This window comes from Austrofundulus limnaeus, unplaced genomic scaffold (genome assembly GCF_001266775.1).
Source record: "Austrofundulus limnaeus strain Quisiro unplaced genomic scaffold, Austrofundulus_limnaeus-1.0 Scaffold1011, whole genome shotgun sequence".
Lineage (NCBI taxonomy): Eukaryota > Metazoa > Chordata > Actinopteri > Cyprinodontiformes > Rivulidae > Austrofundulus > Austrofundulus limnaeus.
Genome location: NW_013953413.1, coordinates 59,094 through 74,163, shown reverse-complemented (window position 1 = coordinate 74,163; position 15,070 = coordinate 59,094). Strand labels below are relative to the sequence as shown.

Genomic DNA, 15,070 nt, shown 5'->3' with positions numbered 1-15,070 from the left:
GGACAGAGCTCGCACCGGAGCGCCATGTAAGTGTTACTATGTACCTAGAAAACTTTGTTCTGTAAATGACATAATTTCCTAATTTAAAAACTAAACAACCCACAGTATATTTCTACTTTGTTGTTGTTGTTGTTGTTGTTGTTGTTGTTGTTGTTGTTGTTGTTGTTGTTGTTGTTGTTGTTGTTGTTGTTGAAATAAATGTGTATTGTATAACGTCTGTGGGTAAAACTAGTCAGAGTTCCCTTTAAAAAAGCAGCCATGTCAGGAAGTTAAGATATCTGGTTCATTAACAGGAGTTTGGTTGTTTACAGTGTTGTTGTTGTTTATTGTCCTGCCTCCTCAGAGTATCCACCTGTCCTTCCTGCGCACCGTCCCGCCTTACTCCCACCAGGCGCACGTTTGGTTCGACTTGATGCGCGAGTTCAACTGGAACCACATCATCCTGATCGTGAGTGACGACCACGAGGGCCGGGCTGCTCAGAAGAGGCTGGAGACCCTCCTGGAGGAGAGGGAGACCAAGGTGAGATGCTCTGGCTCCCCGACCCGCTGACCCCTCTGCCCTCAGGTGTGTGTGTGTGTGTGTGTTTGACTGACTGCGTGTGTGTGTGTGTAACTGTCTCCCCTTCCTGTTATCTGGACACATCTCTTTCTCACCATTGTGTAAACATTGGCTAACATTCCCAGAGACATCGACAGCGTCTAATGTGGTCTAATCTGACAGAAGTTTGTATGTTTATTTGCTCATCCTCACGTTGCTTTCTGCCATAGTCCAAATTATCTTGTGTCTATCCACACTGGGAGCCAAATAGTGGACTTTAACACGGGGCTCTGCAAACCATCACAGACTGAGGGATACTTCAAGAGTAACTACCCCCCCCCTCCCCCCCGTGAAAGCATTACTCTGCCTCAAGGCAAAAATCAAAAAATGCCAACAAAGTGGGTGGTGCCAGGAGACACTGAGGGCGTGGCCTAAAGTGTGTGGGGGTGAGCGAGGAGGTGTGGTCAGGAGGAGCGAACGTGACAACTAGCCTTAGCTTAGCGGTAAGTGTTTATTACCCTTAAGGCAAAAAGTTGATTTCGGGGTATTTTACTCTTTCAGATCATTTGAAGTGAGCTGAGAGGTTGCAAACAATAATCATCTTACCTGCTGTAGATATCCCTTTGAACAACCTTAATTTGGAGAAAAAGTTTGACTCTGATTGGACTGACAAGCTAACGCCTAGTCAGAGCAATATCTATACTAAACTAATGGCTAGTCTGAGCTAATGGCTAGTCTGAGCTAATGGCTAGTTTGAGCTAATGCTAGTTCAAGCTAGCAGTTAATCTGAGTTTGTACTAGCACCTAGATCAATCTAATGACTTCTCCAAGCTTGTGGCTAATAAACACAAATAAATGCTTTATCAACTGCTAATAAAAAATGTAAATGCTAAGAGTTTAATGACTTTAATGAAAGTTAATTTTAAAGCTAAAATAATCAAATGCTAGCTGAAAGCTAAAATTTAAAAACAGTAACTAAAATCTAAAGGTGGCAAAGCAGTAGTTAAAAGCTAAAAGTACAAAACTATAACTAAAAACTAAATGTAGGCTGGTGGGATATTACAAAAGGGTAGCTAAAAGTAGCTAAATGCTAGCTTGAAGTAGCAAACCATAACTAAATGCTGAAAGTCGCAAAAGGTTATCTAAAAGCTAAATGTAGCAAAAAGGCTAACAATCACAAAAGGCTAGTTAAAAATAGCAAAACATCTAAAAGCTCAAAGGAGTAAACAGCTTCCTAAAAGCTAAAAGTACCAAAATGATAATTAATAGCTATTAAGTTCCAAGAAGCTAATTAAAAGGAGCAAAAAACTAGTGAAACCTTAATAATAGTAGAACAGTAGCTAAAAGCAAAATGTAAAAGAATGCTAATAATGCTTTTTTTAATGTYAACCATTAGTGAAAAACTAACTGTAGCAAAAGGCTGGCTAAAAGTGACAAAGGTCTAGATGACAGTACCAAAATTAGGGGCTAAAAGCTACAAAAAGCTAACTAAAAAAGCAAAAAGCTATTGAGACCCTAATAGTAGGAGAATAGCAGCTCAAAGAAATCAACAGAACAGTAGCTAAAAGTGGCAGAATGATTAATAAAAATGTTACAGTCTTAACTAAAAGCTAAATGTAATAAATTAGTAGCTAAAAACAAAAAGCAGTTTTCCGAAAACTAAAAGTGTTGGAATGGTAGCTAAAAGTAGCAACACATTAGTTAAAATCTAAAAGTAGAACAATGCTTTTTAAGAAATTGAATATATATTAATGTATTTTCATTGGAAGTATGTTTTTAAATAAATAAACTCAGAAACAGAATCAATTTCTTCAAACTAAGGCCATTCACAGAACTATCTCAAACGGGTAAGATATTTACTACACATAACATTTTCTGATTAGTCATTTAAAAAAATCTGATAGCCATTGTTTCAGGGTAGGTTTCTTTTTTTTTTTGTAGTTAAATTTAGCTTTTTCAGTCAAGGCCGAAGCAGCCATTTTAAATCTGCCTCTCAGCTCCTTATGTGGGTCAGCAAGAAGCCAAACTTCAAGTAAATAAATAACATATTTTCAGTGCGCAGTGATGCGTGCGCCCTTTAGGACAAGGCATCCATTTAATCAGATGAAATCACACTGGGGACGCACTTTTTTACTTCCTGCTCCTTCCTCTCTGGGGCTCTCTGCTGTAATTGTGTGGTCGAGTGAAAGGAGTCTTGATTCAGAGAGATTTAATTAAATCAAAAGCCGGAGAGACGCCGAGTATGACACATGCCCAGGGGACACTTGAAGCTGAAGCTAAAGTGAAAGCTGCTCAGATTACCGGGATTAGAGCAGCTCGCCAACAGGAAAACACTTCAACCGCTGGAGAAAAATCAGATTGATTTGTGCAGCTATTCGCCCGATAAGATTCATTTTCTGCACTTGAAAGCAAAAAAAAACAATGATGAGAAATAAAAAGCCTTTTTAAGTTTGTTTTCGTCTTTGTTTGGATCTCAGAATGAGCCCATCTGCGCCGCGACAAGTTACCGCAACTGTTTCCTCCTCCGAGACTCCAATTATGAATATATTTAGATTCCGCTGCAGAGCCGGTGTTAGGTTTTATTTGAAAATAAATCCACATTTATGCAGCAATATTTATGCAAAAAAGTCATATGAACATGTCTGATGGAATTCCACTTTCTGTAGGTCACATAACGAGACGAAAAACAACTAAATCAATCGAACAAACAGCATATCGATAGTCTAATATAGAGTTAGCTGCTCTGTGCCGCATAGCTCCACTGCTGTCAATAAACTATTAAAATTCAACATGCAGTCTTTTTCTCTCTTTCTCTATCTGATTTGAATGAAATAAACTGGCTTAAAAAGCAYAATTATGTTGGAAATAAATCCCGATGAAGTCGTTTTGCACCAGTTTTACTAAATAACTAAGGTCTGCTTTAAAAAAAATGACAGTAAAGGAAGCAAACTGCCTGAGGCATGTTGGAAAAGCTGTAAAATATTGATACTCGGTCTGCATTCAGTGAGAAAACAAACAGTGTCCGTTTGTTCTGGTATCTCCGGTTCTATAACATCATTTGATGAAGCACCGCTTTAATTAAAACACCAGCATCTCAGCAGAGACTTTTAGTTTTGAGCACATTTAAAAATACGTATAAATGATAGAAGGCTAATAAAAAAACATGCCGAGGTCTGAAAAAGAACAATTTTTTTTCTCCTCTGAGCTCTTCCTTTGACTATATCATCCAGTTATTTTTAAATAAAGCACAAGCAGATTTTTTGAAGGGGTTAGAGATGGAGCTAACAAGTAGCTTATGCTAATAGATACTGTAAGCTAAATGCTACTTCAAGTTAAAAGCTAGTTTGAGCTAAATTCAAAAAGACCATAGTCTACTAAATGCTAGTTCGTATAACGGCTGATWTAACCTAATGGCTAGTGTGGGCTAAGACCAAAACCAAGCTAATGGCTATTTTAAGCTAACATCCATGTTATTTGCTAGTTCATCCTAATGACTAATCTAACTTAATGGCTAGTTTGAGCTAACAGCTAATAGCTAAACCTTGCAGTGGCGCCTGCAGAATTTTTTTTGGRGGGGGCCAATGAAAACAGGGGTGGCACACCAAAACTAAAATCCATAACAGAAATTCTATGACGCTGTTTTAAAATGTCAATTTGAAAAAATATAATGTAAGAGTGAAGGATTTGCCAACAGATACGTTTCAGTTTGTTATTTTGACACATTGAATGAAATAAATTCTGTTCTCTGGTGTATTTTAACAGGTTGACAGTAATATAATATTAGTAAAATTGAAGTGACAGAGGTGTGTAGGGGTTTACATTAGCATGAAGCAGTTATGACTTCTAATTTAATGATGATTTTCCAGCATTTAGCACAACTCGAGCATAAAAGTTTGACACAATTATACACTCTGCCTGTTTGTGTAATGGGTCCCTTTGGAGCGTTACATGGAGGAGTTATTGGACAGGATTTGCTGGGTGTTTTATGTGCCGGCTGAACATTGTATTGATGTGCAGTCAGTCTAGTTTTTATGAGGGATGGAGTCAGGAAGCATCGATGTGAGAGCTTTGAACTCATGACAGCTGTGTGACAACTCATGGACCAGAAACATTTTAGATGTTTTTTTTTCTGTAATATGACTTCCTGTTTCAGGGAGGAATACAAGTTTCTTGCAGGACATGAGAACAAAACCAGATTCAGATAATTATTTTTTTTCTATAAATTTGTATTGTGTCTTATTTACTGGGATGTAGCCATTTCTGTGTGGGCTAAGGTCGATTAGCTGTGGCGGCCATCTTAAGTTAGATTGATTCCAAATGTTAATCAGTTTTAAACATTTCTTTGTGGGTGTTTCATTAAAATCCTTCAAGTGTTTCATTGGATATTTTGCTAATAAACAAACATGGTTGACTCCAACAGTTAATGCCAAGGTTTTAGCTAAATATCTGTAAAATTATCAGAATTTTAGCCATTTTTGTTTGGGCTAAAGTGGCTTTGTTGTGGCGGCCATTTTGAATTGTACTGAACCAACAACACTCACGGCCTAAAATAACCTTCAAAACTTTGTAGTGCATCATTTGAATAAACAAACATTTCCAACACGCCTAGGTTGGTTTTATTTAGAACTAAAACAATAATTATTGAAGTGGTGGGTACAGTTCTGCTAATCAGCAACCGGCTATAATAGCATAGCTAATTCTTCATTTTGCACATTAAYTYTTTCACAAACTTTGAAAACTGCTGCAGATCACATACCGTAGCTTCTGATAAATTAGTTTTGTCAACTTTAAGTGTGCTAACAGCTAACAGCAAACTAACATCTACAGCTTTGTGTCAGTCTCACCAGTTTTCAGCTCGAAGACGACAACGTGTGACGCAGACTGAGTAACAGCTGTACTAGCTTAGCTTCTGCTAATTTTTACTTGTTTTAATGTTTGTTATCCTTTGTTTTTGTTTTATTATTATTATTATTATTATTATTATTATTATTATTATTATTACCTGTTTAGCAATTTACCATTAGCAAAGCTTTTTAGACTCACCACTTGGGTCATATCGATAACAACATGATGGGATTGATGCCCGAGTTTGTCTTTAGCAGATTAGCTTTTTCACAAACTTCACCGTCAGTAGACCARTTAGCTTCCACTAAATTAGGTTTTGCCATCTTTAGGTCCACTAACAGCTAACTAATAAACTAACATCAACAGGTCAGGTTTGGTTGAGCTAAACTCAGCGCATTTTGTGATTTCTGGCTCAGTAATCAGGATTAACCTTGGAAATTGGGTCTATTTTCATTCTAATGAGGTTTGCTTAACGTCATTTGAAAGAAGAAACCTTCAACCATATTTGGATATTGCTATTACCAGTAGTGGGCGTGGTTCCGCTATTCTAGCAGAACAAACTTTTTGTTTTGCTGAGTAACCTTTTCACTAACTTTGACCAATTACCTAACACTAAAGTCCACTAACATCAACAGGTTTCTGTCAATCCCACCAGTCAGTGTTTAACAGTTAGAGGACTATGAGTTAGGGAAGCTAACTTTTTGATTAGCTGTGCCCATTGCTATTGGATCGTATTGATACTAGCATGATAGCACTGATGCTTGAGTTTGATTTGTTTAGTGATTTAGCTGTTTCACTAGCTTTAAAATACGTTAGCTGACTAATTAGCTTCCACTAAATTAGATTTTGTAAACTTTAAGTCCATTAACAGCTAACTAACACACCAACAGGTTTGTCGTCTCAGCGGTTAGCTAACTCTTCACTTTCTTTATTTTTAGACAAACTGAATTATTTTGGCGTTGATGTTTTTGCAAGCCCCGGTGTTAAAGGTCCCAATTTGAAGCAGAAAAGTGGAGATTTGTTGGAATGCTTTACTGCCCTCCATTTTCAACTGTTTATAATATTTTTCTGTGTCTGCATATTTTCTCTGTGCACATTACTCATCAGAATAAAAAAAGGAACTATGAAAACCTCGACCAACTGTCCTATGACAACAAGCGAGGACCTAAGGTATATTTGCATGGTCAATGCACGCCGCCCACCAACTTTCCAAACGTAGCAACTAGAAACCAGCCCGAACCAGTCACCAGCCGACCCAGAAAAGACCCTCTCTTGATAGCACGTCTTTATTTTTTTTACTTTTAATTTGAGATATGTCCCATTATTTAATAATTTAAAGAAAGAATGATTTTGTGATGAAGCAATATTTTTTCGGTCATTACAGAAAAAAGAAAACAGCGCCCCCGCTTTTTATCATTTTCATTTTCTCCTTCAATAAAAAAATGCATGTACTCGAAACACACACGCACACACCCACACACACACAAATAAAGWTTGCAAGTCCATTCCTTTGTGGAGATCGGGTAGTGTGGGACTTTCCCAGATGCTACTTCCTCCTGCTCTGTAGCACTTCCCCCAATTTAAGCAGTTTGTTTATTTTTCTTATTTTTTGGAGGGTAAACGTCCCCCTCATCCCTCTTACACCTGTTTTTAGTTACTGGTTGCATTGACCTTCTTCTCCCCTTCTACCTAACACATGCACGTTCTTCTTTGGAGCCTTGATAACCCTCAGTTTTGCATGCAAACAAATGCAAAAGTTTATTTTTTTTCCCTTCAAGCTTTTTTTTCCCTTTTTTTAGTTGAGCCGGTTCCCCCCTGGATCGCTCTCTACCTTTTGACCTCTGTCTCTCGTTTTTCAAACTAAAAAAAAAAAAAAAAAACGGCCAAGCTCGATCCACGCAGGTGACGAGGCAGCACGGTGTCTGTTGGCTGGGAAAAAGTAGCTGGCTTGACCTTTCTTCTGCCCCAACCACAGGCAGAGAAAGTCCTACAGTTCAGTCAGGAGACAAACTTAACCACCCTGCTGCTGGAGGCCAAGGAGCTGGAGGCCCGGGTCATCATCCTGTCCGCCAGGTGAGACCTTAAACACAAACTTGTTGATGCCAAAATGTGATCTGTTGTAGATTTATATTCTGTGGATACTTTGATGGTTTTAATCAAATCTGTCTATTTCCATATAGCAAAATGTAAAATTTGGCACAGATGATGCAAAGAATGACAGTCCCTTTCTGGGCCAGATGTGGCTTGCCAGTGTTGGTCCATACGTACATAGGCCAGCAATAAATAAACCAAACCACAACCGGGCCAGTTGCAGCATTGACAGATTTGGGCCACATACAGTAAACCAAACCACAACCAGGCCAGTTATGACATTGACAAATTTGGGCCACATAGAGTGAACCAACCAACAACTGGACCAGTTGTGGCATTGATGGATTTAAGCCACATACAGTGAACCAAACCACAACTAGGCCAGTTATGACATTGACAAATCTGGGCCACAGACTGAACMAACCAACAACTGGACCAGTTGTGGCATTGACGGATTTAAGCCACATACAGTAAAGCAAACCACAATCCAGCCATTTGTGGCATTGACAAATTTAGGGTACATAAAGTAAACCAAACTACAACCGGGCCAGTTGTGGCATTTACACATTTGGGCCACACATAGTAAACCAATTACCACCAGGCCAATTGTGGCATTGATAGATTTAAGCCACATACAGCGAACCAAACCACAACCGGGCCAGTTGTGGCATTGATGGATTTAAGTCACATGCAGTAAACCAAACCACAATCCAGCCAGTTGTAGCATTGACAGATTTGGGCCACATATAGTAAACCAATTACTACCAGGCCAGTTGTGGCAATGACAGATTTAGGACTCATACAGTGTACAAAATCAGAACTGGGCCAGTTGTGGCATTGACAGATTTAGGACACATTCAGTGTACCAAACCACAACTGGGCCAGTTGTGGCATTGACAGATTTAGGTCACATAAACCCAACTACAATCAAGCTAGCTGTGGCACTGCCAGATTTAGAACACATACAGTGAACCAAACCACCACTGGACCAGTTGTGGTCTGCCATCTTAAAAATAGTGGCATTTACATCTGGTTGACAAATCACTTGCCATTTCAGCAGTTCTAGTTTGACAATAAATTTGGCCGACACCAAATTTATTTTGCTAACAGGCAGACAAATGAATCAGTATTATCGCTCACCTTCAATGGCAGCTGGTAAAGTCAGTGTTGTTTTTTATTTACAATAAAAAGCTCATTAGACTCTCAGTCACCAAAGTTTGATCCTGTTTGTGTGTTTTGGTCGTGTCTCCAGCGAGGACGATGCTGCCGCCGTGTACAAGGCCGCCCGCTTCCTGAACATGACGGGCTCGGGCTACGTGTGGCTGGTGGGCGAGCGGGAGATGTCGGGTAAAGCCCTGAGTGAGGCACCAGATGGTACGTTCATCCCGCGGAGTTCTGCAGAACAGACAGAATTAACCCGGGCTTTACTCCGAAGCTGAGCAGGATTACAGAGATTTGCTGTAACAGTGGATGGATCCCACCCTCTGCCTTTTTAAATTGTTTGGTGTTAATCGTTTAAACATCTTGTGTGCATTAATTAAATATAAATCCTGGTTTCTAATCGCCGTCTCAAAGATCACAAAGGGTCTGATATGAGTGGCGTTCAGATATCTGACGGCGTCACCACGAACAGGAAACACGTTGCTCAGGTTGACCTCTGTTGCTCTCAGGTCTGATCGCCCTCCAGCTCATCAATGGAAAGAACGAGTCGGCGCACATCAATGACGCGGTGGCCGTGGTGGCCCAGTCCATTCAGGAGCTGTTCGAGAAGGAAAACATCACCGAACCGCCGAGGGGATGTGTGGGCAACACCAACATTTGGAAAACCGGACCCCTCTTTAAACGGTAATACCCTTTTGATTTGAACCGMTAACAATATAACTAGCGTAATAAATCATATAAACAACCATTTCAGTTTAAACTCCATCATCTCCTTCAGGTTTTCCAGAATCTACTTTCCTCTTAACAGACGAAGCTGACCTACTTACTAAAGACTCTCTGCAGTGCCATAAAAATCTGTTTCTGAACAGAAACGGCAGCAAATTGCAAATATTATCCAAGCTCAGCAACCGCAGCTCCGTCATCAAGTTTTCTAACAAAAAAAAGTGGTGATTCAGAACACAAAAGAACTGACACAACAAGATGCACTTTTTACCCTTTTGCTTCACTTTGTTTATCTGCAGGGTGCTGATGTCATCTAAATACCCAGAGGGCCTCACGGGACGCGTTGAGTTCAATGATGATGGAGACAGGAAGTACGCACACTACAGCATCCTGAACTACCAGAAGTCTCGCCTTGTTCAAGTCGGCATTTACAACGGAACTCAGGTGAGGCAAAAGTACGCTTATGGGAAACCATCTGTGTATTTATTCTAAGTCCTTGGTGTCCACTCTCAATTTCACCCTCTAGCTGACGACATCACTGCATCAGTTTCACGATTGGTTGCACTAGTTCAACAAACGTGCTTGTAACGCTACTGGCTCTTTTGCTCAACTAGTTGGAGCAGAAGTCTTACTAGTCATTCATTTTGTTGTACCAGTAGGCCAGACATCACAACTAGTTGGCTTTTCACACATTAGTGGGCCATTGGACCAAACTAGTCAACAGCATTGCCGTATAAGTTAACTAGTAAACATAAAAAAAAACTCATATGCCCACTGGTCGACTAGTGCACCCTATAAATTTAACTAGTCAACACTAAAATTGTGTATAATGGGGTTATTTTGTGGTGACACTTTAAGATGTAATGGTATTTGATGCATACTAATTAACTTGTTTGACCGTTGTTGACTAGTTTGACAACTAGTCATTCATTTTGTTGCACTAGTAGCCCAGAAGTTCCAACTGATTTTTACACACTAGTGGACCATTGGACCAAACTAGTCAACAACTGTGTTGTACAAGTTAACTAGTAAACATCAAATACCTTTATATTTTAATTGGTCAACTGAGATCATGTCCCATTACACTAGTCTGATGTTTAGTAGTCAACTAGTTTTCAGTAGTTGACTAGTGGGCAATATTTCTGATGATTATTTAACATGTAGGGTTTCTGTTGCGTACTACTGAAATGGTTTTATGCTGTGGACTTGTTTAACGATTAGTCATCCATTTTGTTGCACTAGGAGTCCAAAGGTCCCAACTAAGTTGGCTTTTTCACACACTAGTACTATTGGACCAAACTAGTCAACAACTGTGTCGTAGGCTACAACTTGATTAGCACACAACAGACACCCTACATGTTAACTAGCAAACCATCACATTAACTGCTCAACACAATTATGGCCACTGGCTGGTTTGTAAAAACTAAAATGGCGTAAATGAACTTGTGGCATAATTTGTGTTGAATAGTTTGATGATTTGTCACTCATTTTGTTTCTCTAGCAGCCCCAAAATTCCAACTAGTTGACTTTTCCCACACTAGTGGACCATTGGACCAAACAAGTCAACTGTGCTGTACAAGTTAATTAATAAACATCAAAAACCATCACATTAAACAGTTGACACAAATTATGCTCACTGGTCAASCAGTGCACCTTGGCATGTAGGGTTTCTGTTGCATACAAACAACTTGTTTGACACAGTTGTTGACTAGTTTAACAACTGGTCAACAATTTTGCTGCACTAATACCCCAAAAATCCCAACTAGTTGACTTTTCACACACTAGTTGACCATTGGACCAAACAAATAAACAACTGTGTTAAACAAGTTAATTAGTAAACATCCAAAACTGTAACAAATCCCAACTGGTCAACAGACATTGTGCCCATGTACCTCATTTTAATGTTTATTAATCAACTAGTTGTTTTTCTGGGTTTCACAAGTTGGCTAATTTGTGGTGACTAGTTAACACGAAAAGGTTTTCTGATGTTTACTAGTTAACTTGTATGACACAGTTGTTGACTTGTTTGGTCCAATCGTTCATTGATGGGTTAGAATTACCAAATAGTTAGGACTTTTGATAGGCATTATCAGATATTGGTCATGACGGATATTGGTCATTTTTTTAGAAATGACCAATTTCTTAGAATTTTTTTTAGAATATCGGTATCGGTCTGATAAGTAAAACCAGGCTGATGTTAATATCCGATATTGATTTTCCAATTTTTAGCTTTGTGTTTCTGTTTTGGGAGGGGAGATGGTTGGTTGAGTGGTATTTGTTAGATCATGATAGTGATGTTGCGCCAGGAATAACTGAAGTAGAGCCATATCAGCGGTCTGGTTGTTTTTTATGGTATCGAAAAAAGACACGTGTATTTGTACGTATATGCATGTAAATAATTTGTGTGTTTGTGTAATATCGGTCATAAGACCAATAATAAAATCGAAATTAGCTGAAATTTTCATAGCGGTGCATCCCTAACTTTTGGGCTACTTGTYTGTCGTAAACGACTGACTAATGCCGTAAAAAACATTTTTATGTATATAAGTTCAAGCACATGGTATCCGAACCAGTACCTGATTCTTGGATACCAGTATTGTGTATCTCTTGTATTAAGCAGATGTAGTAAAAAGCTGATAAAACAAAGTTAGTTAACAGTTAATTATAACTAAATCTGTATTACATTCCTTTGTTTTACATTTGTTAGTGTTTATTTCAAAGCACAATGCTGGACATGAGGAATCAGGAATCAGCTTCCTGCTGGTGGGTTTGTTGTTATTAAGACCCTGAAACCCTCAGGTATTATTTACAGCTCCGCGTTTGAGGCAATAAATAAGTGAAGTGCTGAGTCGTGGTTATGTAACGATGACTCATTAGTGATGCTCACCCGGAGTGTTGGGAGCCTCATCAGCAGCATGCCTTCTTTCCCCTGTAATGCAGCTCTGTGCCTGCCATCCCTGCAGGTGGTGATGAACAATCAGCGGAAGATCATCTGGCCTGGAGGGGAGACCGAAAAACCACAGGGCTTCCAGATGTCCACCCGATTAAAGGTGTGTGTGGGGGGGGGGGCAGGGGGGGGCAATGTAGCGGTCATGTCTACACAGATTTCCTCACCTTAAACTCACGTTTCTCTAATGAAGCAGAGGAAAATTACATTGATTTATTCCCAATGTTTCCTGTCTGCTGCAGATCGTGACCATCCACCAGGAGCCTTTTGTCTACGTGAAACCYACTCAGCAGGATGGAACATGCAAAGAGGAAATGACATTAAATGGAGTCCTGATTAAAAAAGTTATCTGCACAGGGCCCAATGAGACCATCCCAGGTAAAATATTGTCATCTCAGGGTGTTTAAAGCTGACATCTTGTTACAAATCTGACCGCAAGTTGTTAGCTCTGACACCTCTGTTCATACAAGCACCCCACATTAACGTGGTTCAGAGACATTTCAGTGTCCTGTAAAAGTCCACTGTCACTGTGAATTAAACTTTGTTTAATTACGTGAAATAATATATCGTAACCCTGTTTCACACTGTTGCCCTCGGATTGACACAGCTTATTATAGCTTACAGTGACCACGGTAGGTTCTAAAACAATCAGAGCAAACATTAAACCAAAGAGAAACTTCCTCTTCTATAGAACTTCAATCCACTTTGATTAAAATAAAACAGCAAATCAGTTCAGTTTGAGGTCTTATAGTTGGGCAGATTCTGTCCAGACTACCAAGTGTAAAGTGGTCAGAGGTGGTTTTCAATGTGCCATAGGGCTGTTCGTTGTGTTTAGAGCTATCTGAATGCAATCCCATTAGTAAAAGGCATTTTAACAATATTTTTGGACTTCTGTGCTTGCGACTCATTATTTTTCATAAATATTTCTCTCTCCGTGTTTGTAATTTGAAAGCATTGCTGGTTCCGTTGCAGGACGTCCAATTGTGCCCCAGTGTTGCTATGGGTTCTGTATCGATCTCCTGATCAAGTTGGCCATGACCATGAACTTTACCTATGAGGTGCATCTGGTGGCTGACGGGAAATTTGGAACTCAAGAACGGGTAAATTTTGCACTTAAGACAATACATTTTTTTACATCCTTGTTTTTGAATGAGACATACAGTAGGTCTACTGGGAAATATACTGGGAAACATAAGTACTGGGAAACATAAGTACTGGGTAACATGGGTACCAGAAAACATAGATACTGAGGAGCATTGGTCCTGGGAACATAAGTACCAGGTAACATAAATACCAGGTATCATAGGTACCAGGTAAGATAGATACCGGAAAACATAGGTAAAGAGGAACACAGGTGCTGGGACCATATGTACTRGGAAACATAAGTACCAGAAAAGATAGGTATCGGGTAACATAGGCACTGAGGAACATATGTACTGGGAACCAAAAGAACCGGGGAAAATAGGTACAAGAAAAGATAAGTATCGAGAAACTTAAGTACTGGGACACATAGGTTCTATGGAGTATAGGTATTGAGGAACATAATTCCCGGGAAATATAAGTACATCGACACCTGTACGAGGGAACATAGATGGGCCTAGGGTCTTTTTTTTTTTTTGTGAATTTTATTTACCAGATACTCTGGTTTACTCCCACAGTCCAAAAACACCAGGTTAAGTCTGCCTTTAGATCCATCCTTAAAAATGATGTCATCTCAATGGAATTTACCTGGTTAAACAAAGGTTAAAAAAATAAACAGATAGGAACATAGTTGCATGTACAGTATAAAATGAAACTATTTTTACAAAATACAATAATTCAGAAATGTTTTCAGAAATATTAGCTTGTCACATTAAGCTAGCTGTCACGTTCCCTTGTCTTGACCACACATCCTCACTCATCCCCACAATTGGCCACGCCCCTCATTGTCTCTTGGCACCGCCCACTYTGTTGGCATTTTYCAAATTTGCCTGGGGTCAGGGTTATGCTATCACATGGGGGGTTGGTTACAACTAACATTAAAGTCTGGGCAGTTTTACAGTGGAAATAATTTGCCGAGAAAGAAGTTGTATGTTTTTTTATTTTCTAGTAGCTTCAAAGGAAAAATGGTGCATTTTTCTCAACAGTGCTAAAATTACTAAAGTATAAATAGTACACAATCTAGCCAAACATTTGAATTATGTCTAATAAATTATGTCTATAGTATTTACCGTTGTCGTGTTCAGTCGTGTATGCAGATCTGTGAGCTTCTCCTCTCCATCTGGGTTAAGGTTACTGCTGATATCTGCAGAGGAGAAGTGGAGGAACACTGGGTGAACCAAAAATAACCTCCGTCCTTATTCATTATACATTAAAGCTGGCTACCCCGCTGACGGACTGCCGCAGCGTCCCACAAATCACACAAACAAAAGTACACAATAAGCTGAATGACAGGAGTACACAAAAGTTCACTTAATGAGGGAACAGAAACAAGATTTATTCATCCAGAGACACTCGGGACCAAAGATAAAGCCTAACTAGGACAATGAATAGAAATAAATACAGTAGATACAACATATGAAGGCAAAAAGGCAGTTTGCAGGGGTGTCAGAAAGTGGGGGGCCGGGGAGGGGTGGGGGGCAAAGACCACTCTTAAAATTACTGGTAAGCCCCCCTGCTGGCACCCCTTGGTCCCAAGCTTCTGCTTGGTGTGAATTTTTAATTTTCCCTAGCTATTTAAGATTAGTAAAACCTCATACACATAATTGTTTTTGAGTAACCAGGAG

The 15,070-nt window shown here is 39.4% G+C and overlaps 1 protein-coding gene and 1 long non-coding RNA gene across 7 annotated transcripts in view; one reads left to right on the top strand and one right to left on the bottom strand.

Annotated features, from left to right (window-relative positions):
* The window catches only part of LOC106533737 (glutamate receptor ionotropic, NMDA 1), a 46,291-nt gene that overhangs the window by 6,731 nt on the left and 24,490 nt on the right, over positions 1-15,070 (top strand). For 3 of the 6 annotated variants that reach the window (XM_014030163.1, XM_014030162.1, XM_014030165.1), the window contains exons 3-11: positions 344-520; positions 6,491-6,553; positions 7,359-7,456; positions 8,727-8,848; positions 9,145-9,319; positions 9,658-9,802; positions 12,322-12,408; positions 12,548-12,683; positions 13,278-13,405. In XM_014030163.1, coding sequence (XP_013885617.1) covers positions 344-520; positions 6,491-6,553; positions 7,359-7,456; positions 8,727-8,848; positions 9,145-9,319; positions 9,658-9,802; positions 12,322-12,408; positions 12,548-12,683; positions 13,278-13,405 — 1,131 coding nt within the window. The remainder of the gene's footprint in view (positions 1-343; positions 521-6,490; positions 6,554-7,358; positions 7,457-8,726; positions 8,849-9,144; positions 9,320-9,657; positions 9,803-12,321; positions 12,409-12,547; positions 12,684-13,277; positions 13,406-15,070) is intronic. The other 3 variants (XM_014030166.1, XM_014030164.1, XM_014030167.1) reach the window with 1 other exon arrangement.
* Positions 8,782-12,561, bottom strand: LOC106533738 (uncharacterized). Its single transcript, XR_001312275.1, has 3 exons — positions 12,473-12,561; positions 12,246-12,355; positions 8,782-8,869 (listed from the first exon to the last, which is right to left on the bottom strand). It is a non-coding gene; the product is annotated as an uncharacterized LOC106533738 (long non-coding RNA).